The sequence below is a fragment of the Mustelus asterias genome, chromosome 10, assembly GCF_964213995.1.
Source record: "Mustelus asterias chromosome 10, sMusAst1.hap1.1, whole genome shotgun sequence".
Lineage (NCBI taxonomy): Eukaryota > Metazoa > Chordata > Chondrichthyes > Carcharhiniformes > Triakidae > Mustelus > Mustelus asterias.
Window position 1 is genome coordinate 124,775,682 of NC_135810.1, and position 27,045 is coordinate 124,802,726.

Genomic DNA, 27,045 nt, shown 5'->3' on the forward strand with positions numbered 1-27,045 from the left:
ACACAGAGCACCTCACACACACAGCGCCTCACACGCACAGCACCTCTCACACAGCAGCTCACACACAGCGCCTCACACACACAGCACCCCACACACACCTCTCACACAGCGCCTCACACACAGCGCCTCACACACACCTCTCACACAGCGCCTCACACACAGCACCCCACACACACCTCTCACACAGCGCCTCACACACAGCGCCTCACACACACCTCTCACACAGCGCCTCACACACACAGCACCTCTCACACAGCGCCTCACACACACAGCACCTCACACACAGCGCCTCACACACACAGCGCCTCACATACAGCACCTCACACACACAGCACCACACACACAGCGCCTCACACACACAGCACCTCACACACAGCGCCTCACACACAGCGCCTCACACACAGCGCCTCACACACAGAGCACCTCACACACAGCGCCTCACATACAGCACCTCACACACACAGCACCACACACACAGCGCCTCACACACACAGCACCTCACACACAGCGCCTCACACACAGCACCTCACACACAGCGCCTCACACACAGCGCCTCACACACAGCGCCTCACACACAGCGCCTCACACACACAGCACCTCACACACAGCGCCTCACACACAGCACATCACACACAGCGCCTCACACACAGCACCTAACACACACAGCACCTCACACACAGCAGCTCACACACACAGTGCCTCACACACACAGTGCCTCGCACACAGCGCCTCACACACAGCACCTCACACACACAGCGCCTCAGATACAGGAAAGTAAAAGCTTTTAAAGTTTATTTATTTGTCACAAGTAAGGCTTACATTAACACTGCAATGAAGTTGCTGTGAAATTCCCCTAGTCGCTACAGTCTGGCGCCTGTTCGGGTCAATGCGCCTAACCAGCATGTCTTTCAGACTGTGGGAGGAAACCAGAGCACCCGGAGGAAACCCACGCAGACACGGGGAGAATGTGCAGACTCCACACAGACAGTGAGCCGAGGCCGGAATTGAACCTGGGTCCCTGGCGCTGTGAGGCAGCAGTGCTAACCACCGAGCCGCCCATGGTGGAGTCAAGTGACAGCGAGAGAGTGTGGGGGAGAGACAGTAATAGCAAGGGAGAGAGAGGCAGAGAATGGTAGAGCAAAGGACGCAGCATGACAAAAAACCAACAGTGATAGAACTTGATGGAGAGAGAAGTAGAGACAGAGAGTGACAGAGTGACGTATCGGTACAGAGTGACAGAGTGACGTATCGGTACAGAGTGACAGAGTGACGTATCGGTACAGAGTGACAGAGTGACGTATCGGTACAGAGTGACAGAGTGACGTATCGGTACAGAGTGACAGAGTGACGTATCGGTACAGAGTGACAGAGTGACGTATCGGTACAGAGTGACAGAGTGACGTATCGGTACAGAGTGACAGAGGTAGACGATAAAGACAGGCAAGAGATGGAATAATAATCTCAGGGCTGCATTGGAGCACAGCAGCAGTCAGTGTTTCCTCTGATCAAGGGCAATATTTGAGCCTTGCAGTTAATGCAGACAGAGTCTCTCCCAGAGTGAGTCCAGAGTTGGTTCCGTAGGTTGTTTACCAGGAGTTGGGGGACACTCAAGGCAGGAACCCATCCACCAGAGCGTGCCAGCAACTGTCCCGGGAACTACTCCGTGCCGACACAGGGCTGATATTAATTAACCAATACTTTTTATTTAAAAGCACCTACTAATTTAATCAGGATATTGTAGCAGGTAAAGGAAGGGGGCAATTATTAAGCAGCAACGTCAACTGCAAAACCCAAGGCTTCAATATAATTTCTCAGATAGACCACAGAGTAAAGGCTGCCCTCTGGGTGTGTTGGGGCAGAGGGGGGGTTGGGGGCGGAGGTGGAGGTTGGGGGCGGAGGGGGAGGTTGGGGGCGGAGGGGGAGGTTGGGGACGGAGGGGAGGTTGGGGGCGGAGGGGGAGGTTGGGGACGGAGGGGAGGTTGGGGGCGGAGGGGGTGGTTGGGGGCGGAGGGGGGGTTGGGGCGGAGGGGGAGGTTGGGGGCGGAGGGGGAGGTTGGGGGCGGAGGGGGAGGTTGGGGGCGGAGGGGGAGGTTGGGGGCGGAGGTTGGGGGCGGAGGGGGAGGTTGGGGACGGAGGGGAGGTTGGGGGCGGAGGGGGTGGTTGGGGGCGGAGGGGGGGTTGGGGCGGAGGGGGAGGTTGGGGGCGGAGGGGGAGGTTGGGGGCGGAGGGGGAGGTTGGGGCCGGAAGGGGAGGTTGGGGGCGGAGGGGGAGGTTGGGGGTGGAGGGGGGGTTGGGGGCGGAGGTGGAGGTTGGGGGTGGAGGGGGAGGTTGGGGACGGAGGGGGACGTTGGGGGCGGAGGGGGGGTTGGGGGCGGAGGTGGAGGTTGGGGGCGGGGGCGGAGGTGGAGGTTGGGGGCGTAGGGGGAGGTTGGGGACGGAGGGGAGGTTGGGGGCGGAGGGGGAGGTTGGGGACGGAGGGGAGGTTGGGGGCGGAGGGGGTGGTTGGGGGCGGAGGGGGGGTTGGGGCGGAGGGGGAGGTTGGGGGCGGAGGGGGAGGTTGGGGGCGGAGGGGGAGGTTGGGGACGGAGGGGGGGTTGGGGCGGAGGGGGAGGTTGGGGGCGGAGGGGGAGGTTGGGGGCGGAGGGGGAGGTTGGGGGCGGAGGGGGAGGTTGGTGGCGGAGGTTGGGGGCGGAGGGGGAGGTTGGTGGCGGAGGTTGGGGGCGGAGGGGGAGGTTGGGGACGGAGGGGAGGTTGGGGGCGGAGGGGGTGGTTGGGGGCGGAGGGGGGGTTGGGGGCGGAGGGGGAGGTTGGGGGCGGAGGTGGAGGTTGGGGGCGGAGGGGGAGGTTGGGGGCGGAGGGGGGGGTTGGGGGCGGAGGTGGAGGTTGGGGCGGAGGGGGAGGTTGGGGCGGAGGGGGAGGTTGGGGCGGAGGGGGAGGTTGGGGCGGAGGGGGAGGTTGGGGCGGAGGGGGAGGTTGGGGCGGAGGGGGAGGTTGGGGCGGAGGGGGAGGTTGGGGGCGGAGGGGGAGGTTGGGGGCGGAGGGGGTGGTTGGGGGCGGAGGGGGAGGTTGGGGGCGGAGGGGGAGGTTGGGGGCGGAGGGGGAGGTTGGGGGCAGAGGGGGAGGTTGGGGGCAGAGGGGGGAGTTGGAGGCGGGGGTGGTTGGGGGCAGAGGGAGAGGTTGGGGTGGAGGGGGGGGTTGGGGGTGGAGGGGGGGGTTGGGGGTGGAGGGGGCGATTGGGGGTGGGGAGGTAGCCAGTATTCACCCTCCTGACCATCAGCAAGTTCCATTTATCAATCACCGATAACACTCAAACATTCCAAGGCAATTAGAAGGAAGGGGAAGGGTTGCATTTATATAGCACCTCTCATAGCCTCTGCTTTCAAAACGTTTATGACCAGTGAAGTATTTTTGAAGTGTAGTCCCTGTTATAATGCAGGAAACATGACAGCCAATGTACGAACAGCAAGATCCCACAAATGACAATAAGTTAATCATATCGATAGAGGGATAAATGTTGGCTGGAACATAGTGAGGAACTCTCAAACTCATCTTCAAAATGTTGACCCTTTTCTGTCCACATGAGAGGGCAGACTCAGTCTCATCCAAAAGACACTCATCCAACACTGCAGCACTCCCTCAGTACTGACCCTCTGACAGTGCAGCACTCCCTCAGTACTGACCCTCTGACAGTGCAGCACTCCCTCAGTACTGACCCTCTGACAGTGCGGCACTCCCTCAGTACTGACCCTCTGACAGTGCAGCGCTCCCTCAGTACTGATCCTCTAACAGTGCGGCATTCCCTCAGTGCTGACCCTCTGACAGTGCGGCACTCCCTCAGTACTGACCCTCTGACAGTGCGGCACTCCCTCAGTACTGACCCTCTGACAGTGCAGCACTCCCTCAGCACTGACCCTCTGACAGTGCGGCACTCCCTCAGTACTGACCCTCTGACAGTGCGGCACTCCCTCAGTATTGACCCTCTAACAGTGTGGCACTCCCTCAGTACTGACCCTCTGACAGTGCGGCACTCCCTCAGTACTAACCCTCTGACAGTGTGGCACTCCCTCAGTACTGACCCTCTGACAGTGCAGCACTCCCTCAGTACTGACCCTCTGACAGTGCGGCACTCCCTCAGTACTGACCCTCTAACAGTGTGGCACTCCCTCAGTACTGACCCTCTGACAGTGCGGCACTCCCTCAGTACTGACCCTCTGACAGTGTGGCACTCCCTCAGTACTGACCCTCTGACAGTGCGGCACTCCCTCAGTACTGACTCTCTGACAGTGCGGCACTCCGTCAGTACTGACCCTCTGACAGTGCGGCACTCCCTCAGTACTGACCCTCTGACAGTGTGGCACTCCCTCAGTACTGACCCTCTGACAGTGCGGCACTCCCTCAGTACTGACCCTCTGACAGTGCGGCACTCCCTCAGTACTGACCCTCTGACAGTGCGGCACTCCCTCAGTACTGACCCTCTAACAGTGTGGCACTCCCTCAGTACTGACCCTCTGACAGTGCGGCACTCCCTCAGTACTGACCCTCTGACAGTGTGGCACTCCCTCAGTACTGACCCTCTGACAGTGCGGCACTCCCTCAGTACTGACTCTCTGACAGTGCGGCACTCCGTCAGTACTGACCCTCTGACAGTGCGGCACTCCCTCAGTACTGACCCTCTGACAGTGCGGCACTCCCTCAGTACTGACCCTCTGACAGTGCGGCAGTCCCTCAGTACTGACCCTCTGACAGTGCGGCACTCCCTCAGTACTGACCCTCTGACAGTGCGGCACTCCCTCAGTACTGACCCTCTGACAGTGTGGCACTCCCTCAGTACTGACCCTCTAACAGTGTGGCACTCCCTCAGTACTGACCCTCTGACAGTGCGGCACTCCCTCAGTACTGACCCTCTGACAGTGCGGCACTCCCTCAGCACTGACCCTCTGACAGTGCGGCACTCCCTCAGTACTGACCCTCTGACAGTGCGGCACTCCCTCAGCACTGACCCTCTGACAGTGCGGCACTCCCTCAGTACTGACCCTCTGACAGTGCGGCACTCCCTCAGTACTGACCCTCTGACAGTGCGGCACTCCCTCAGTACTGACCCTCTGACAGTGCGGCACTCCCTCAGTACTGACCCTCTGACAGTGCCGCACTCCCTCAGTACTGACCCTCTGACAGTGCGGCACTCCCTCAGCACTGACCCTCTGACAGTGCGGCACTCCCTCAGCACTGACCCTCTGGCAGTGCCGCACTCCCTCAGTACTGACCCTCTGACAGTGCGGCAGTCTCTCTGCTGTGGGAGTGTTACACAGGATTATGTCTTTACATCTTTTGTGCTGATCTGGATCAGCCCCTCTGTCTGAGAAGGTGGGAATGTCACCCACTGATCAGTTTGTGAAGGCTGTCAAATGGTTCCTTCATTTGTCCTCAGCGGCAAACACCTCCTCCACGATCACCCTCAACCCCGGTGCCCCACCAGGCTGTGTTCTCAGCCTCCTACTAAACTCCTTACACACCTATTTCTGTGCCGCCAAATTCCCATCCAATTCGATTTTCAAGTTTGCTGACGACACCATCGTAGTGGGTCGGATCTCAAACAATGACGAGACAGAGTTAGTCATGAGATAGAGAATCTGGTGAACTGGTGCGGCAACAATAATCTCTCCCTCAATGCCAACAAAACTAAGGAGATTGTCATCGACTTCAGGAAGCGTAAAGGAGAACATGCCCCTGTCTACATCAATGGGGATGAAATGGAAATGGTCGAGAGCTTCAAGTTTCGAGGTATCTAGATCACCAACAACCTGTCCTGGTCCCCCCATGCTGACACTATAGTTAAGAAAACCCACCAACACCTCTACTTTCTCAGAAGACTAAGGAAATTTGGCATGTCAGCTGTGACTCTCACCAACTTTTACAGATGCACCATAGAAAGCATTCTTTCTGGTTGTGTCACAGCTTGGTATGGGCTCCTGCTCTGCCCAAGACCGCAAGGAACCACAAAAGGTTGTGAATGTAGCCCAGTCCATCACACAAACCAGCCTCCCATTCATTGACTGTCTACACTTCCCGCTGCCTCGGAAAAGCAGCCAGCATAATCACGGACCCTACGCACCCCGGACATTCTCTCTTCCACTTCTTCCGTCGGGAAAAAGATACAAAAATCTGAGGTCACGTACCGACCGACTCAAGAACAGTTTCTTCCCTGCTGCTGTCAGACTTTTGAATGGACCTACCTCGCACTAAGTTGATCTTTCTCTACACCCCTAGCTATGACTGTAACACTACATTCTGCACTCTCCCGTTTCCTTCTCTATGAACGGTATGCTTTGTTTGTATAGCGCGCAAGAAACAATACTTTTCATTGTATGTTAATACATGTGACAATAAATCAAATTTAACACTGCCAGGGACGCATCTGCCGAACTGAGGTTTGGGAAATCTCTGAATCAACCTCCTGTAAAAAGGAAGAATGGTTTGGATAGATTTTCCAGCTCCTGATCAGGTGTGCCTGTACCCAGAGCAATGTGATCAGGAGTAGGATTGGGAGCTCGGGTGTCGCTGCCAGGTTTAAGCTGGTTTAACAGAAGGCTGATTATTGAAGCCTCGGATTACAAGGGTTTCTGTGCTGGCTGCTGAGAGACCGGTTTTTCTTCCTCAGTAATTAATCCCGCGTCTTTTCTCTGCAGTGACATATGTCAGGAAAGAAGGAAAAGTGCTAACGCTGGGTCACGCAACGGCAAATTAACCTGCCCAGTCTTGTTCAAACTCACCTCCAGCTGCTCTTGTGAGCTGGGATACCTTTCCTGCACTTCATTGCGGTATTGCCATGGGATCAGTGAGGGCTGAGAGGGCAGCGATTAAGTAACTCACTGAAAGACGCCATCGGCGACAGTGCAGCATTCCCTCAGTACTGACCCTCTGACAGTGCAGCACTCCCTCACTACTGACCCTCTGACAGTGTGGCACTCCCTCACTACTGACCCTCTGACAGTGTGGCACTCCCTCAGTACTGACCCTCTGACAGTGTGGCACTCCCTCACTACTGACCCTCTGACAGTGTGGCACTCCCTCAGTACTGACCCTCTGACAGTGCAGCACTCCCTCACTACTGACCCTCTGACAGTGCGGCACTCCCTCACTACTGACCCTCTGACAGTGCAGCATTCCCTCACTACTGACCCTCTGACAGTGCGGCACTCCCTCAGTACTGACCCTCTGACAGTGCAGCATTCCCTCACTACTGACCCTCTGACAGTGCAGCATTCCCTCAGTACTGACCCTCTGACAGTGCAGCATTCCCTCAGTACTGACCCTCTGACAGTGCAGCACTCCCTCAGTACTGACCCTCTGACAGTGCAGCATTCCCTCAGTAATGACCCTCTGACAGTGCAGCATTCCCTCAGTACTGACCCTCTGACAGTGCGGCACTCCCTCAGCACTGACCCTCTGACAGTGCGACACTCCCTCAGCACTGACCCTCTGACAGTGCGGCACTCCCTCAGCACTGACCCTCTGACAGTGCGGCACGCCCTCAGTACTGACCCTCTGACACTGCAGCACTCCCTCAGTACTGACCCTCTGACACTGCAGCACTCTCAGTACTGACCCTCTGACAGTGCGGCACTCCCTCAGTACTGACCCTCTGACAGTGCAGCATTCCCTCACTACTGACCCTCTGACACTGCGGCACTCCCTCACTACTGACCCTCTGACAGTGCGGCACTCCCTCAGTACTGACCCTCTGACAGTGCGGCACTCCCTCAGTACTGACCCTCTGACAGTGCGACACTCCCTCACTACTGACCCTCTGACACTGCAGCACTCCCTCAGTACTGACCCTCTGACACTGCAGCACTCTCAGTACTGACCCTCTGACAGTGCGGCACTCCCTCAGTACTGACCCTCTGACAGTGCGGCACTCCCACAGTACTGACCCTCTGACAGTGCGGCACTCCCTCAGTACTGACCCTCTGACAGTGCAGCACTCCCTCAGCACTGACCCTCTGACAGTGCGGCACTCCCTCAGTACTGACCCTCTGACAGTGCGGCACTCCCTCAGTACTGACCCTCTAACAGTGTGGCACTCCCTCAGTACTGACCCTCTGACAGTGCGGCACTCCCTCAGTACTGACCCTCTGACAGTGTGGCACTCCCTCAGTACTGACCCTCTGACAGTGCAGCACCCCCTCAGCACTGACCCTCTGACAGTGCGGCACTCCCTCAGTACCCAGATCCAATCAAGAATGCTATGCGTTGTGCCATGGTTGAGAAAGTAAGCAGTCTCACAACACCAGGTTAAAGTCCAACATGTTTATTCGGTAGCACGAGTTTTTGGAGCGCTTTTCTTTCATCAGGTGAGTGACCAGGTCTGTCACCTGATGAAGGAGCAGTGCTCCTCCCGGGGGAAACCCAGGCAGACACGGAGAGAATGTGTAAACTCCACACAGACAGTGACCGAGGCTGGAATTGAACCCAGGTCCAGGCTATGAGGCAGAAGTGCTCACCACTGTGCCACCGTGCCAGCCAGTGCTATATCTTACGGTGTTATGGTTTGTGTGTCATACCAGTGGTTTAAGCAGAGACCAGACCGTGTTTATAAAACCCTCACACTGCAGTATTTTCCCAGCTGACACCACACATTGCTGCAAATGTCTGTTCCGCCCATTGCTGCAAAACCTTCTGAGCGAATGGAAAGAGGAATCAGGGAACCTTCATCAGCAGAATCTCTGCTTCTTGCTGTCTCCTCATTTGCTTTAAATACATTTCCAATTCCCTGCACTCTGTTCCAGAGTGGGGGAGGTCAACACGGTGGGAGCACATCGGCGTGGCAGCGAGGGGAAGATGGCTGTGGAACACACAAAGGGAAAACACTTGGGCAAATGAGCTAGAGTTGAATTCCTGGGTTGAATTCAGTTCTGTGTCGGACCTTGGTTCTAAAAGTGGACATTTGGTGACAGGAAAGAAATCCACTGTCAGCATCAGCACACCCATCCCCCTTCCACACCCTGCACTCCCTCAGTACTGACCCTCTGACAGTGCGGCACTCCCTCAGTACTGACCCTCTGACAGTGCGGCACTCCCTCAGTACTGACCCTCTGACACTGCAGCACTCCCTCAGTACTGACCCTCTGACAGTGCAGCACTCCCTCAGTACTGACCCTCTGACAGTGCGGCACTCCCTCAGTACTGACCCTCTGACAGTGCGGCACTCCCTCAGTACTGACCCTCTGACAGTGCAGCACTCCCTCAGTACTGACCCTCTGACAGTGCAGCACTCCCTCAGTACTGACCCTCTGACAGTGCGGCACTCCCTCAGTACTGACCCTCTGACAGTGCGGCACTCCCTCAGTACTGACCCTCTGACAGTGCGGCACTCCCTCAGTACTGACCCTCTGACAGTGCGGCACTCCCTCAGTACTGACCCTCTGACAGTGCAGCACTCCCTCAGTACTGACTCTCTGACAGTGCGGCACTCCCTCAGTACTGACCCTCTGACAGTGCGGTACTCCCTCAGTACTGACACTCTGACAGTGCGGCACTCCCTCAGTACTGACCCTCTGACAGTGCGGCACTCCCTCAGGACTGACCCTCTGACAGTGCAGCACTCCCTCAGTACTGACCCTCTGACAGTGCAGCACTCCCTCAGTACTGACCCTCTGACAGTGCAGCACTCCCTCAGTACTGACCCTCTGACAGTGCGGCACTCCCTCAGTACTGACCCTCTGACAGTGCGGTACTCCCTCAGTACTGACACTCTGACAGTGCGGCACTCCCTCAGTACTGACCCTCTGACAGTGCGGTACTCCCTCAGTACTGACACTCTGACAGTGCGGCACTCCCTCAGTACTGACCCTCTGACAGTGCGGCACTCCCTCAGTACTGACCCTCTGACAGTGCGGCACTCCCTCAGTACTGACCCTCTGACAGTGCGGCACTCCCTCAGCACTGACCCTCTGACAGTGCGGCACTCCCTCAGTACTGACCCTCTGACAGTGCGGCACTCCCTCAGTACTGACCCTCTGACAGTGCGGCACTCCCTCAGTACTGACCCTCTGACAGTGCGGCACTCCCTCAGTACTGACCCTCTGACAGTGCGGCACTCCCTCAGTACTGACCCTCTGACAGTGCGGCACTCCCTCAGTACTGACCCTCTGACAGTGCGGCACTCCCTCAGTACTGACCCTCTGACAGTGCGGCACTCCCTCAGTTCTGACCCTCTGACAGTGCGGCACTACCTCAGTACTAACCCTCTGACAGTGCGGCACTCCCTCAGTACTGACCCTCTGACAGTGTGGCACTCCCTCAGTACTGACCCTCTGACAGTGCGGCACTCCCTCAGTACTGACCCTCTGACAGTGCGGCACTCCCTCAGTACTGACCCTCTGACAGTGCGGCACTCCCTCAGTACTGACCCTCTGACAGTGCAGCACTCCCTCAGTACGGACCCTCTGACAGTGCAGCACTCCCTCAGTACTGACCCTCTGACAGTGCGGCACTCCCTCAGTACTGACCCTCTGACAGTGCGGCACTCCCTCAGTACTGACCCTCTGACAGTGCGGCACTCCCTCAGTACTGACCCTCTGACAGTGCGGCACTCCCTCAGTTCTGACCCTCTGACAGTGCGGCACTACCTCAGTACTAACCCTCTGACAGTGCGGCACTCCCTCAGTACTGACCCTCTGACAGTGTGGCACTCCCTCAGTACTGACCCTCTGACAGTGCGGCACTCCCTCAGTACTGACCCTCTGACAGTGCGGCACTCCCTCAGTACTGACCCTCTGACAGTGCGGCACTCCCTCAGTACTGACCCTCTGACAGTGCAGCACTCCCTCAGTACGGACCCTCTGACAGTGCAGCACTCCCTCAGTACTGACCCTCTGACAGTGCGGCACTCCCTCAGTACTGACCCTCTGACAGTGCGGCACTCCCTCAGTACTGACCCTCTGACAGTGCGGTACTCCCTCAGTACTGACACTCTGACAGTGCGGCACTCCCTCAGTACGGACCCTCTGACAGTGCAGCACTCCCTCAGTACTGACCCTCTGACAGTGCGGCACTCCCTCAGTACTGACCCTCTGACAGTGCGGCACTCCCTCAGTACTGACCCTCTGACAGTGCGGCACTCCCTCAGTACTGACCCTCTGACAGTGCGGCACTCCCTCAGTACTGACCCTCTGACAGTGCGGCACTCCCTCATAACTGACCCTCTGACAGTGCGGCGATCCCTCTGCACTGACCCTCTGACAGTGAGGCACTCCCTCAGTACTGACCCTCTGACAGTGCGGCACTCCCTCAGTACTGACCTTCTGACAGTGCGGCACTCCCTCAGCACTGACCCTCTGACAGTGCGGCACTCCCTCAGTACTGACCCTCTGACAGTGCGGCACTCTCTCAGTACTGACCCTCTGACAGTGCAGCTCTCCCTCAGTACTGACCCTCTGACAGTGCGGCACTCCCTCAGTACTCATCGCTACTAAGTTTACGAAATGATAATCCAGACTGACACTCCCAAAGCGATGCTGATTTGAACGGGGAGATTTATTGATGATCCCCTGTGGCCATAATAACATCCCTCCCCCCTCCATTTCTACCCCTGAACCTACAGCAATTGTTTATGGTTGGTTACTATGGTGATGTGTCCATCGTAAACATGTTGGTGGAATTCTTTAGCGTTGAAGATGGCTGCCAACCCCTCTTTCTCGATCTGGGAATTCCTCCGCTCAGCGTCTGAGAGGGTCTTAGCTGCTTACACACAGCAGGCTTCTCTATTCCACCTCTCCAGTGATGTGCCAATACTGCCCCAATCCCGTGAGGGGAGGATCACATGTCAAGATGGCGTCCTTTTTGGGGTCAAAATGGGCCAATAGACAAGAGGACAAAAGTTACTGTTTAACGCTGTTGAAAGTTCCCAGCTGCGGCCCTCCTCCCCAACACCACCTTTGATATTTCCGTAGTAGGGCACATAGGGGGTCTGGAAAGAAACTAAATTAGGTCTTATTATGCCCAGATTATCCCGGCATTCCAGTTCCGATTCTGTTTTCTCCAATAGGGAGTATGGAACCGGTCGTGCCTTAAAATACTTAGGTGTAGCATCGGGGGTCGGTGTAGACCTTCGCCACGGCTCCCCTTATTTTTCTAAGCCCTTCTTCGGAAACTTTAGGGTACTTCTTGATGACTTTGTACAGTTCCCCTCGCGTCCAGCCTGAAGATCTCCAGCCAGTTCAGTCCTATGCGTTGGAGCCAATCTCTCCCCATGAGGCTGGGTCCTTGTCCCTGGACAGTGATGGGTGGAAGTCAAACTGACTGCTTCCTGTGAGTCACTTGGTGGACATTTGGTGACGGAAAGAAATCCACTGTCAGCATCAGCACACCCATCCCCCTTCCACACCCTGCACTCCCTCAGTACTGACTCTCTGACAGTGCGGCACTCCCTCAGCACTGACCCTCTGACAGTGCGGCACTCCCTCAGTACTGACCCTCTGACAGTGCGGCACTCCCTCAGTACTGACCCTCTGACAGTGCGGCACTCCCTCAGCACTGACCCTCTGACAGTGCGGCACTCCCTCAGTACTGACCCTCTGACAGTGCAGCACTCCCTCAGTACTGACCCTCTGACAGTGCAGCACTCCCTCAGTACTGACCCTCTGACAGTGCAGCACTCCCTCAGTACTGACCCTCTGACAGTGCAGCACTCCCTCAGTACTGACCCTCTGACAGTGCAGCACTCCCTCAGTACTGACCCTCTGACAGTGCAGCACTCCCTCAGTACTGACCCTCTGACAGTGCAGCACTCCCTCAGTACTGACCCTCTGACAGTGCGGCACTCCCTCAGTACTGACCCTCTGACAGTGCAGCACTCCCTCAGCACTGACCCTCTGACAGTGCAGCACTCCCTCAGTACTGACCCTCTGACAGTGCGGCACTCCCTCAGTACTGACCCTCTGACAGTGCAGCACTCCCTCAGCACTGACCCTCTGACAGTGCAGCACTCCCTCAGCACTGACCCTCTGACAGTGCGGCACTCCCTCAGTACTGACCCTCTGACAGTGCAGCACTCCCTCAGCACTGACCCTCTGACAGTGCAGCACTCCCTCAGCACTGACCCGACAGTGCGGCACTCCCTCAGTACTGACCCTCTGACAGTGCAGCACTCCCTCAGTACTGACCCTCTGACAGTGCAGCACTCCCTCAGCACTGACCCTCTGACAGTGCGGCACTCCCTCAGTACTGACCCTCTGACAGTGCGGCACTCCCTCAGTACTGACCCTCTGACAGTGCAGCACTCCCTCAGTACTGACCCTCTGACAGTGCGGCACTCCCTCAGTACTGACCCTCTGACAGTGCAGCACTCCCTCAGTACTGACCCTCTGACAGTGCAGCACTCCCTCAGTACTGACCCTCTGACAGTGCGGCACTCCCTCAGTACTGACCCTCTGACAGTGCGGCACTCCCTCAGTACTGACCCTCTGACAGTGCAGCACTCCCTCAGTACTGACCCTCTGACAGTGCGGCACTCCCTCAGTACTGACCCTCTGACAGTGCAGCACTCCCTCAGTACTGACCCTCTGACAGTGCCGCACTCCCTCAGCACTGACCCTCTGACAGTGCGGCACTCCCTCAGTACTGACCCTCTGACAGTGCAGCACTCCCTCAGCACTGACCCTCTGACAGTGCCGCACTCCCTCAGCACTGACCCTCTGACAGTGCCGCACTCCCTCAGCACTGACCCTCTGACAGTGCCGCACTCCCTCAGCACTGACCCTCTGACAGTGCGGCACTCCCTCAGCACTGACCCTCTGACAGTGCAGCACTCCCTCAGTACTGACCCTTTGACAGTGCAGCACTCCCTCAGTACTGACCCTCTGACAGTGCAGCACTCCCTCAGTACTGACCCTCTGACAGTGTGGCACTCCCTCAGCACTGACCCTCTGACAGTGCGGCACTCCCTCAGTACTGACCCTCTGACAGTGCGGCACTCCCTCAGCACTGACCCTCTGACAGTGCGGCACTCCCTCAGTACTGACCCTCTGACAGTGCGGCACTCCCTCAGTACTGACCCTCTGACAGTGCAGCACTCCCTCAGCACTGACCCTCTGACAGTGCAGCACTCCCTCAGTACTGACCCTCTGACAGTGCGGCACTCCCTCAGCACTGACCCTCTGACAGTGCGGCACTCCCTCAGTACTGACCCTCTGACAGTGCGGCACTCCCTCAGTACTGACCCTCTGACAGTGCAGCACTCCCTCAGTACTGACCCTCTGACAGTGCGGCACTCCCTCAGTACTGACCCTCTGACAGTGCGGCACTCCCTCAGCACTGACCCTACTGAGTCACTCGGGTAGTTGTGTTGCACTTTATCTGCAATGGTTCCCCGTGTCGGTGGCCAGCCTGGTCTTTGTGTTTTCTAAATTCAGGAGCTCAATACCAGCCCGGAGATGATTCTACATCTCCCCCATAACGGAGACCACAGACCCTGTATCCACTTCCATTTTTAATGTGTGGCCATTTCCTAACAATTCCATCATTATGGAAGCAACCTTGGCTGTGGAGAAGCCATTTAGTTGCATTGTCACTGGTTGTGGGCCTATCTGCAAGGTACGGTCCGGTATTGGCCTTGATCTTTTCTCGAAATAGCACCTGTTTTGACTGTCCCTGTATCTCAGTCTCAGTTGTGTCGTCTGCCATTTAGCATCTTCTGGAATATGCTCCCTCGGAGTCTGAAGGCCGGCCCTGACCTTCCTGGGCTGCCTGGTGATGCAACTCGGCCTCCAGCGCTGTAAGGGATTCTGGGATATTTTACCAATACCATCACGCTCAGTTGAGGGATGGATGTTGTATGAGGCCCCCTCCCCCCAATCAGGGGACCCTGCTATCTAACATCCCCTGTAGTTCCTGAGCTCCTCTCTCTGCATTGCCCAGTGATAGAGCTATCTCAATGGCTTTCTTTAGATTCAAAATGGGTTCTGCCAATAATTCTTTTTGGACTATCGCATTGTTAATTCTACAGACCAGTCGATCTCGCAACGTGTCTTTCAGGGGTGGCCTGAATTCACAGCGCTCTGCAATTTCTGTAACCTGGTCAGAAATCCGGTGACAGATTCCCCAGGGATTCACCCTGCTGTGTTAAAGCAATATCACTGGAGTATTATACAAAAGCAGGGATGTACTTCTGAGGCTTTATAAAGCACTGGTTAGGCCCCATTTGGAGTACTGTGAGCAATTTTGGGCCCCACACCTCAGGAAGGACATACTGGCACTGGAGCGGGTCCAGCGGAGATTCACACGGATGATCCCAGGAATGGTAGGCCTGACATACGATGAACGTCTGAAGATCGTGGGATTATATTCATTGGAGTTTAGGAGGTTGAGGGGAGATCTGATAGAAACTTACAAGATAATGAACGGCTTAGATAGGATGGACGTAGGGAAGTTGTTTCCATTAACAGGGGAGACTAGGACGCGGGGGCACAGCCTTAGAATAAAAGGGAGTCACTTTAGAACAGAGATGAGGAGAAATTTCTTCAGCCAGAGAGTGGTGGGTCTGTGGAATTCATTGCCACAGAGGGCTGTGGAGGCCGAGACGTTGAGCGTCTTCAAGACAGAAATTGATAAATTCTTGATTTCTCGAGGAATTAAGGGCTATGGGGAGAGAGCGGGTAAATGGAGTTGAAATCAACCATGATTGAATGGTGGAGTGGACTCGATGGGCCGAATGGCCTTACTTCCGCTCCTATGTCTTATGGTCTTATGGTCTTATGGTCTTATTATGGGAGGTTTACGCCATAGCCTTTAACCAAGTCCACCAATTCATTAAAGACTTTGGAGTCAGGGGTGCCTGGCTGAGTCAGGCTTTTTATTACACTGAAGGTCGGGACCCCGTGTGCCGTCAATAGAATCACTTCCTGCTTTACGCCCCCCCTCGATAGGGTGGAAGAGTCAATTACTCGGGGGCACAGGTTTAAGGTGCGGGGCAAGGTTTAAAGGAGATGTACGAGGCAGATTTTTTACACAGAGAGTAGTGGGTGCCTGGAACCCGTTGCCTGGGGAGGTAGTGGAAGCGGATACGAGAGTGAGTTTTATGGGGCGTCTTGACAAGTACATGAATAGGATGGGAATAGAGGGATATGGTCCCCAGAAGGGTCGGGGGTTTTAGTTCAGTCGGGCAGCATGGTCGGTGCAGGCTTGGAGGGGCCGAAGGGCCTGTTCCTGTGCTGTAATTTTCTTTGTTCTTTGTTCTTGATATTGTTGGCACTCTGCGTATTGGGCCCAGTCTTCTACACTTACATCATAGGCTTCAAGTTTACCAAGAAGAGGCACTTTTCTTACCAGACGATTACTTGCCTCAACGGTAAAGACAGTCCGGAGGGAAGAAAATTTGTTTTACTCCTCGTTGCCAATGTAATAATCTTATTGAGGCCAGACTTCTGTCACCCATCACCCTTTATCTACAGTGACATCTGAGCACCGTTCAGCGGCTGGAGGGTGCAGATCAGCTCCAAGCCTTTCGATTGCCAGCCTGAGTGGAGCCAGTTTGTTTTAAACTGCCCCCCTCCCCTGCTCCTTCCCTATTGGGCGAACCTCGACTCGCCTCATAGGGGAGCTTGTATTCATAGAATTCCTACATACAGAAGGAGGCCATTTGACCCATCGAGTCTGTACCGCCCACAATACCACCCAGGCCCCATTCCCATAACCTCATTTATCCTGCTAATCCCCCTGACACTCGGGTCAATTTATCATGGCCAATCATACTAACCCGCATATCTTTGGACGGTGGGAGGAAATTGGAGCACCCGGAGGAAACCCAGGCAGACACGGGGAGAACGTACAAACTCCACATAGTGACCCAAGCTGGGAATCGAATCCAGGACCCTGGCGGTGAGGTAGCAGTGCTAACCACTGTGCCACCCGAGGCCCATGGGGAAATCTATTGACGATCCCGCCTGGCCATCATAACTTGAAGAAATACAAACTCTGCCTGTCCTCATAAACTGCCTCGAATTTGGCTACAACAGGCATGTTAGACTCAGGTGCAAGGATAAAAAAATCTACTCCCAGGCTTCAGCCGCTAGCCTAGCCGCTATGAAAATACTAGGCCGTCTGATATCAGAACTCCAAAAACAAAGCCTTTATTAGCTCAAAGATTAAAACAATGCAATGTCAGAGATTATTAAACATTTCAAGCCAAAAAAAGCATACTTCAAACACCACACATTAGGAACAGATTTACAAATGAGCAGATAGAGTTTATTACATCCCTTATTAATTAACCAATACTTTTTATTTAAAAGCACCTACTAATTTAATCAGGATATTGTAGCAGGTAAAGGAAGGGGGCAATTATTAAGCAGCAACGTCAACTGCAAAACCCAAGGCTTCAATATAATTTCTCAGATAGACCACAGAGTAAAGGCTGCCCTCTGGGTCTCGAACCCTGAGCTTGAGAGAGTGGCACTGACTCCTGCACGATGCCCAAGAGCAGGTCATTCAACTACAGGAGCAGCACAATAGGCAAGCATGAGACTGTAAGGAAGATAAAGATGGGGTGAGGGGGGAAAGAGAGAGAGAGAAAGAGGGGCTGCAGGGGAAGGGAGGTGGATCGGACTTTAGCGACCTGTTTATTTGGCAGCAGCTGTTAGACACCAAAGTTTAGGCCCAAGGCTTTGGGGATATCAATTTATATTTGACTCAGTTGGCTGGGAAGGGAAGGTGGGATGGGGGCAGCATCAAATCTCCCAGTTGGCTTCAACAAGAAGGCAGCAGCAACGGTGACTGGAGATATTGCCAGAGGGTTTATCGCAAGAGATCTGACACCATCGCCCCTCCCCCACCCCGCCAAATTCCTGCCATTGGCTGTCCACCAGGTCAATCGTCATGGCAGCAGTGGACAGGGGGTTTCAGCTACTTGTTGTTAGTGAGACAGATGGAATGGGATTGTTGAACTTGTGCGCCCTGTGCTGAGTGTCACCTGACCCAGGTTATTCTGATAGTGAATGAAGGTTCATTCCCTGAGAGTTAATGAGCTGGACAATCTCCTCACACTCTCCCCACATCCACCCTGTGTCAGACTGGATCCCTCGATCCACTAAACCAACCCCAAACCAATTCATCCAACCTCTGGCAAGGAGGGAGCCAGGAAGTGGCAAATAAGAGTGACCTTTAGACAGTGGTTTGTCAACAGCCACTCAACCATCTCAATCTCCAGTGGGGGCCGAACCCTCCCTACCCCCAACCCGCACACTCCCCCACCCCTACCCCCCCTCCACTGAAATCAGTCAGCCTGAACACGACACATTGAAACCTCCCCCCCGCCCAATTCTTATGTTTGCCATCGATTCTGGTTGGGTAAGAAGGGCGATTAAAACGTTCCGATGAGACCTCCCAATATTCCTGACCCATCCAAGCCTGTATTGGGTGGCCTTGTGATGTTGTCACTGGGCTAGTAATCCAGAGGCCCCAGGGGGGGCCCCTGTCGTCACGGGTTCAAACCCCACCACAGCAGAAGGTGGAATTTAAATTCAATTAATAAATCTGGAATGTAAAGCTAGTCTCAGTAATGGTGACCATGAAACCATCGTCGATTATTGTAAAAACCCATCTGGTTCACCAATGTACTTTAGGGAAGGAAATCTGCCATCCTTACCCGGTCTGGCCTACATGTGACCCCAGAGCCACAGCAACGTGGTTGACTCTGAAGTGACCTCTGAAATGGCCGAGTGAGACACTCAGTTCAAGGGCAGTTAGGGATGGGCAATAAATGTTGGCCCAGCCAGCGACGTCCATGTCCCCAGGAAAGAATACATTTTAAGATTCCTTCTGTTCTGGATTCTGGAGGAGCTGTTAAAGGATTGGAGGGAAGGCAGGTTTCACACTCCGGCCTGCCTCTCTCCATAGCTCCAGTGTTAGAGGGAAGGACGGCAAAGTTTCACATCTGGACTCAGCTGAGAACCGACTCACTGCAAAGCGAGGGTGTGAGAAGGAGCAGAAACTGAAACCACGGCTAAAGGTTTGGAAAGAGAGTCCGATTGGACTTGACATGTTAATCTGGTTCCTCTCTCCACAGATGCTGCCAGACCTGCTGGGTTTTTCCAGCACTGTCTGCCTTTACTATGGCTAAAGGTCTTCCCCATAATCCAACAGGGAGATGTGGACAGTCCCTTATCAACATCTTATTCCAGGAGAAGGAATGTCGAGAATGTCTGACTGGGATGAACTCTGGGGAGGGATACACACGGTTAATCAGCTGGGCAAAGTGAGGAAGGGAACGGTGGAATGGTGCCAGCAATAAGGACCCCTTTCCACACTCCCAGATTCATCCCAGTTGTTGGTTCTTTTCAGATGACTCCTGGATGTTTGATGAGGGAAGGAGGGAGAGAGGGAGGGAGGGGGAGAAGAATGGGAACCAATTGGAGACCTCAATCTGGCTGGTCCTTCTCAAGCTGGATGAAGCAGATTTCTTCCCGTGGAGCATTGGTGATTATCCAGAGGCCAGAGCGAGATTACAAACATCCCGACTGTGCGGCAAATCAAGGTGGGAGTGGGTAGGGGAGTGTGAGACGTGGAGGGGGCGGAGGGAACTTTCCTCACAAGAGCACACAACCCTTTCTGCTTTTGATCGGAGCTGGGTTAATGACAGCTCTCACTGCCTCGGCAAACACCTCTTTAATTCCTTCCTGGTTGAGTGCTGAGCACTCCATGTACTTCACAGCCTGGATCTGCTTGGCCAACCCATTCCCCTGATGCTGAGAGATGGGCGACAGGCTCTGCTCCTTCAACTTCTTGATAGTTTCCGGGTCGTTCCGCAGGTCCTTCTTGGTGCCCACCAAGAGCATGGGCACTTCTGGGCAGTGGTGGGTCACTTCGGGGTGCCACTTGTGGCGGACATTCTCGTATGAGGGAGGACTGGCTATGGAGAAGCAGATGATGAAGACATTGGTCTGGGGATAGGACAAAGTCCTGAGTCTATCGTACTCCTCCTGACCAGCAGTGTCCCAAAGGTTCAGACTAACTGTCCGAGTGTCCACCGTGATCTGCGCACTGTAGTTGTCGAAGACAGTTGGGATGTACTCTTTGGGAAAGGCGTTGGTGGTGTAACAGATCAACAGGCAGGTCTTTCCAACGGCACCATCTCCCACCACCACACACTTAATGCTCTGCATCCCTGGGCCACGGTTATCAGCTTCTCACCGTCAGCAACCTGCAGAACCGCCAGGAAGGAAAACATCCAAAACATCAGCAATTAAACAAACCATTTCCGCCCTCCCCCCCTCACACACACCCAATTCTGCTGGGCTCAAACTTTAGACAACGAGTTAAACATCTCCAATGCCAGGTCAGAGTATAAAATATTCATTTACCCAAAGCTAATGTTAGACTGGCATTGCAATGACATTACTGGACTTGTAATTCAGAGGCCCAAGAGAACATAAGAACATAAGAAATAGGAGCAGGAGTAGGCCATCTGGCCCTTCGAGCCTGCCCCGCCATTCAACAAGATCATGGCTGATCTGAAGCGAATCAGTTCCACTTACCCGCCTGCTCCCCATATCCCCTAATTCCCTTATCGATCAGAAAATTATCTACCTGTGATTTAAACATATTCAACGAGGAAGCCTCCACCACTTCAATGGGCAGAGAATTCCAGAGATTCACTACCCTCTGAGAGAAGAAGTTCCCCCTCAACTCTGTTCTGAACCGGCCCTCTCTGATTTGAACAGGGGTTCAAATCATAGGATCCCTACAGTGCAGAAGGAGGCCATTCGGCCCATCGAGTCTGCACCGACCACAATCCCACCCAGGCCCTATCCCCATAACCCCACACATTTACCCTCTTAGTACCCCTGACACTAAGGGGCAATTTATCATGTCCAATCAACCTAACCCACACATCTTTGGACTGTGGGAGGAAACCGGAGCACCTGGAGGAAACCCACGCAGACACGGGGAGAACGTGCAGACTCCGCACAGACAGTGACCCAAGGCAGAATTGAAACCGGGTCCCTAACGCAGTGCGGCAGCAGTGCTCACCACTGTGCCGCCCCGGTAGACTAGCATTGCGGTGAAGGTACGGGACTCGTACGGCCTTTTCAACATTGCAGAGCCCCCGATTTTCGTGAGTCTGAAAGTCAAGGCTTCAAATTCAATCCAGAGAGATGCAAGCATAGAATCTGGGATTGTACTCCCACTGAAGCGCTGAGGGAGCACCGCACTGTCAGAGGGTCAGTGCTGAGGGAGTGCCGCACTGCCAGAGGGTCAGTGCTGAGGGAGCGCCGCACTGTCAGAGGGTCAGTGCTGAGGGAGCGCCGCACTGTCAGAGGGTCAGTGCTGAGGGAGCGCCGCACTGTCAGAGGGTCAGTGCTGAGGGAGTGCCGCACTGTCAGAGGGTCAGTACTGAGGGAGTGCTGCACTGTCGGAGGGTCAGTACTGAGGGAGTGCCGCACTGTCAGAGGGTCAGTACTGAGGGAGTGCCGCACTGTCAGAGGGTCAGTACTGAGGGAGTGCTGTACTGTCGGAGAGTCAGTACTGAGGGAGTGCTGCACTGTCGGAGGGTCAGTACTGAGGGAGTGCTGTACTGTCGGAAGGCTGTCTTTGCTATGAGATGTTACACTGAGAACCTGTCTCAGGTGGATGTAGAGGATGACATGGCCACCACCTTGAAGCAGAGCAGAATGTCCCCCCGTGTCTCGGTGAACATGTGACCCAGTCACCAGCACTAAAGCAGCCTATCAGCATGCTCGGATGGTGGTTTGTGGCATCTTGCTCTACACACATTGGCTGTGAAGTGGTTTGGGAAGCTGGAGGTTGCTATAGAAATGCCAGTTGTTACTTCCTCCCCCCATTCAGTACCTCACAGGTTAACAGCTGTGAAACTCTGGGCTGATTGAGTTCAATAATAACACGTTAATTATCCATCTCGTCAAGGGAATGGGAGGGCCCAGTTAATCCAGGCAGTCTGATAAGGAGAGAGTTGAGGAAGTGCACTGTTTAGACAGTTTGCCTGGTGCTTTTGCCAGTGGATGCAGCCACTCAGTGAAGAGTGGGTTTACACGGTGCTGACATCACAACACTCCAATGACCTCCCACCTCTGGACTTTGCCCCCAGCCAGGTTGGGAAGTGAGCCAATGGGTGCTGGATGTCAAGTTCAAACAGGCCAAGTTTCTCTTCAGTCAAAACCTCAACTGTTCAAACAACCCCCCCTCCACCCGCCCCCCCCCCCCCCCCCCCCCACCCCCCCGATCCCCAGAGCTCCTTACTCTAATTCACTAATTGGTGGGGTTACTCTCAGAGACCCGGAGACAGAGGCAGCAGCAATAAAAGCAGGTTCGTGCCCCACAAGAGTGAGAGTGGAGAATCATTAACCTGGGCAGCAGCCTGGGGTGTAATTCCTGCCACGCACAGGGCCATACTGCGCAAGGTAAGCTTCAGCGCACAATGCTGGCTCAGTGAGGCTGGATTACAGATGGATGGGAGTTATACTGAAGTTATTCAAAGCTCCACACGGCCCCCCCCTCGCAACTCAGGACAGAGATACCAGTCTTTTGGGGGGGGGTATACAGGTTCACCGGGGGGTAAAGGTTAAATAATGTGGACCGGTCGCACAGACTGGGCTTGTGTTCCCTTCAGTTTAGAAGATTATGGGCTGATCCATTTAAGATGATTAAAGGATTTGCTCGGGTCGAGAGAGAGGAACTATTTCCTCTGGTTGGGGGGGTGGGGGCACCAGCAGTGCCTTTGCAAACTCTCTAGATGTGGTGCTGAGAAAGGCGGTACAACACCAGTGCCCTTTCCCGAGCCAGCTTGCACAGCGTCCCTCAAAAACAGCTCCGCTGGGCACGAGTCATTACCCATCCAGCCCGACACCACACTCCCAAAGCAACTGCTCTGTTCTGAACTCAATCACGGCAGGAGACTCCAGGAGGACAGTGGAAACACTTTAAGGATGTTCTCAGAGCATTCCCTAAAGACATCAAACATCCTCTCTGAATCAAGACTGATTGAGAAGGCTGAAGCGCATGGAATTCAGGGAAACTTGCCGAGATGGATCCAAAACTGGATCCAAAACTGGACACAAAGGGTGGTGGTAGAAGGCTGTTTGAGTGTCTGGAGGCCAGTGTCCAGTGGTGTACCACAAGGTTCAGTGCTGAGTCCCTTATTGTTTGTTATATACATAAATGGTATAAATGAAAATGTGGGGGGAATGTTAAGTAAGTGTGCAGATGGCACCAAGATTGGTAGGGTGCAGAGGGGGGGAGGGGGCGGTGGGGGCTGTCTATCCTGACTGTCTGCCTCTGTTCGCTGCCGGGTGTCTTCCAGCACCAGAGGCTTTCCGTGCCCCATGGACACCGCGGGGACTGGGATGTTTTATTGACCCCTTGAATGTTGGATATAAACAATTTTAAAAAATTGTTCTCATCAGTTTAATATCTGATACATCCCCGATCTGGGGGCCAAATATTAAGAGGATTTTTGGGACAGGGCGGTGGGAAAGGGGCTTGCTCTTTCCAGCCCACAGTGTCGGCCTGGTCTTGCAGTGCCTCCAGGAACGGTGCGGCCCAGCCCTCTTTGGTGCATACAAAGTGGCAAAGATTAGTGGGAAACTAGAGGATTACAAAAAGACACAAAAAACGTTATAAAGAAAAGTAAAATGGATTATGAGATTAAACTAGCTCAGAATATAAAAACAGATGGAAAAAGTTTCTACAAATATATAAAACGAAAAAGAGTGGCTAAAGTAAACATTGTTCCTTTAGAGGACGGGAAGGGGGATGTAATAACTGGAAATGAGAAAATGGCTGAGGCATTGAACAGGTATTTTGTGTCGGTCTTCACAGTGGAAGACACAAATAACATGCCAAAAATTGATGGCAGGAAGGCTACGGCAGGTGAGAACTGAGGGCAAGTTAATGGGGCTAAAGGTAGACAAGTCTCCTGGTCCTGATGGAATGCATCCCAGGGAACTAAAAGAGATGGCGGGAGAAGTAGCAAATGCACTAGTGGAAATTTACCAAAATTCGCTGGACTCTGGGGTGGTTCCTGCAGATTGGAAAACAGCAAATGTGATGCCACTGATTGAAAAAGGAGATAGTCAAAAGACGGGTAACTATAGGCCGGTTAGCTTAACTTCTGTACTGGGGAAAATGCTTGAATCTATCATCAAGGAAGAAGTAGCGAGACATCTGGATATAAATTGTCCCATTGGGAAGACGCAGCATGGATTCATGAAGGGAAGGTCATGTTTGACTAATTTGGTGGAATTCTTTGAGAACATTACATGTGCAGTGGACAATGGGGAACCTGTGGATGTGGTGTATCTGGATTTCCAGAAGGCATTCGACAAGGTGCCGCACCAAAGACTGCTACATAAGATAAAGGTGCACGGTGTTACGGGTAATGTATTAGCATGGATAGAGGATTGGTTAACTAACAGAAAGCAAAGAGTGGGGGTAAATGGGTGTTTTTCTGGTTGGCGATCAGTGACTAGTGGTGTGCCTCAGGGATCAGTGTTGGGACCGCAATTGTTAACGATTTACTTGGATGATTTGGAGTGGGGGACCAAGTGTAGTGTGTCAAAATTCACAGATGACACTAAGATAAGTGGCAGAACAAAGTGTGCAGAGGACACTGAAAGTCTGCAAAGGGATATAGATAGTCTAAGTGAGTGGGCGAGGGTCTGGCAGATGGAGTACAATGTTGGTAAATGTGAGGTCATCCCTTTTGGTAGAATAACAGCTAAATGGACTATTATTTAAATGGTAAAAAATTGCAGCATGCTGCTGTGCAGAGGGACCTGGGTGTCCTTGTGCAGGAATCTCAAGGAGTTGGTTTGCAGGTGCAGCAGGTCATTAAGGCAGCAAATGGAATTTTGTCCTTCATTGCTAGAGGGATGGAGTTTAAAAATAGCGAGGTTATGTTGCAGCTGTATAAGGTGCTGGTGAAGCCACATCTGGAGTACTGTGTACAGTTTTGGTCTCCTTGCTTGAGAAAGGATATACTGGCACTGGAGGGGGTGCAGAGGAGATTCACTAGGTTGATTCCGGAGTTGAGAGGGTTGGCTTATGAGGAGAGACTGAGTAGACTGGGGCTATACTCATTGGAATTCAGGAGAATGAGGGGAGATCTTATAGAAACATATAAGATTATGAAGGGAATAGATAAGATAGAAGCAGGGAAGTTGTTTCCACTGGCGGGTGAAACTAGAACTAGGGGGTATGGCTTCAAAACAAGGGGGAGCAGATTTAGGACTGAGTTGAGGAGGAACTTCTTCACACAAAGGGTTGTGAATCTGTGGAATTCCCTGCCCAGTGAAGCAGTTGAGGCTACCTCACTGAATGTTTTTAAGGCAAGGATAGATAAATTTTTGAACAGTAAAGGAATTAAGGGTTATGGTGAGCGGGCGGGTAAGTGGAGCCGAGTCCACAAAAAGATCAGCCACGATCTTATTAAATGGCGGAGCAGGCTCGAGGGGCCAGATGGCCTATTCCTGCTCCTAGTTCTTATAATGTTTTACGTTTCTGCTGAGGTTCTGTTTACTTTGATGTAACATCCCTCTAAAGGGCTGCCTTTTAATTTCCCCCTCGGTTTGATGATTTAGTTCATTTGGTTAACCCAAAAGCAGCACGTCCTGCAACAGGATGCCCAACATGGCCGAGTATCTCTCACTGCCTTAAAGCCCAGAGCGCAATACTGACTGAAGCAGCTTTCCCTGATGGTGGTCACCTGTCTGCGCAGGGCTACCCCTCCTGCTCCCCCTCCCGCTCCCCCTCCCACTCTCCCTCCCACTCTCCCTCCTCCTCCCACTCCCCCCTCCTCCTCCTCCCCCTGCTACCCCTCCCGCTCCCCCTGCCCCTCCCCATCCCCCTCCCGCTACCCCTCCCCCTGCTACCCCTCCCGCTCCCCCTGCCCCCCTCCTTCTCCCCCTGCTACCCCTCCCCCTGCCCCCCTCCTTCTCCCCCTGCTACCCCTCCCGCTCCCCCTGCCCCCCCTCCTTCTCCCCCTGCTACCCCTCCCGCTCCCCCTGCCCCCCCTCCCGCTCCCCCTGCCCCCCCTCCCGCTCCCCCTGCCCCCCTCCTTCTCCCCCTGCTACCCCTCCCCCTGCCCCCCCTCCCGCTCCCCCTGCCCCCTCTCCTGCCCAGTAGCTGAAACAAAGCAGCTAAAGGATGCAGACTTCTTGTCTGTAACCTCAATACCAGCACAACAACAATATTGCATTTATATAGCATTTTTCCAAGGTGCTTTAGCAGGGCAGAAATCAGACACTGGTTTTATACCAAGCCACATAATGTGATATTAGATCAGGTGTTGCAAAACTTGCTCAAAGGAGTTGATTTTAAGGAGTGTCTTCAAGAAGCAAGGAAGGTGGAGAGGTTCAGGGAGGGAGTTCCAGAGCTCAGGGCAAAGAACAGTACAGCACAGGAAACAGGCCCTTCGGCCCTCCAAGTGAAGGTACAGCAGCCAATGGTAAAGCGGCTGATATTAGGAGTGTTGATAAGGTCAGAATGAGAGCAGTGCAGAGATCTCGGGAGGAGTGAGGGGGATGGAGGGGTTACAGAGCAAGGGAGGAGTGTGGGGGCTGGAGGGAGTTACAGAGCAAGGGAGGAGTGTGGGGGCTGGAGGGGGTTACAGAGAGAGGGAGAAGTGTGGGGGCTGGAGGGGGTTACAGAGAGAGGGAGGAGTGTGAGGGCTGGAGGGGTTACAGAGAGAGGGAGGAGTGAGGGGGCTGGAGGGGTTACAGAGAGAGGGAGGAGTGAGGGGGATGGAGGGGTTACAGAGTGAGGGAGGAGTGTGGGGGATGGAGGGGTTACAGAGCAAGGGAGGAGTGTGGGGGCTGGAGGGGGTTACAGAGAGAGGGAGAAGTGTGGGGGCTGGAGGGGGTTACAGAGAGAGGGAGGAGTGTGAGGGCTGGAGGGGTTACAGAGCGAGGGAGGAGTGTGGGGGATGGAGGGGGTTACAGAGAGAGGGAGGAGTGTGGGGGCTGGAGGGGGTTACAGAGCGAGGGAGGAGTGTGGGGGATGGAGGGGGTTACAGAGAGAGGGAGGAGTGTGGGG

At 54.3% G+C, this 27,045-nt stretch overlaps 2 protein-coding genes and 1 non-coding gene across 3 annotated transcripts in view; 1 reads left to right on the forward strand and 2 right to left on the reverse strand.

Moving 5' to 3' along the window:
• The window catches only part of LOC144499965 (interleukin-1 receptor type 2-like), a 1,647,203-nt gene that overhangs the window by 696,773 nt on the left and 923,385 nt on the right, over window positions 1–27,045 (reverse strand). The gene's annotated exons all lie outside the window — the stretch shown is intronic.
• The window catches only part of rhogb (ras homolog family member Gb), a 52,412-nt gene continuing 42,480 nt past the window's right edge, over window positions 17,114–27,045 (reverse strand). The window contains exon 2 of the mRNA XM_078222632.1: window positions 17,114–20,197. Coding sequence (XP_078078758.1) covers window positions 19,584–20,159 — 576 coding nt within the window. The 5' untranslated portion in view covers window positions 20,160–20,197 and the 3' untranslated portion in view covers window positions 17,114–19,583. The remainder of the gene's footprint in view (window positions 20,198–27,045) is intronic.
• On the forward strand, window positions 23,369–23,557 carry LOC144500154 (U2 spliceosomal RNA). The gene has a single exon (XR_013498940.1). It is a non-coding gene; the product is annotated as a U2 spliceosomal RNA (small nuclear RNA).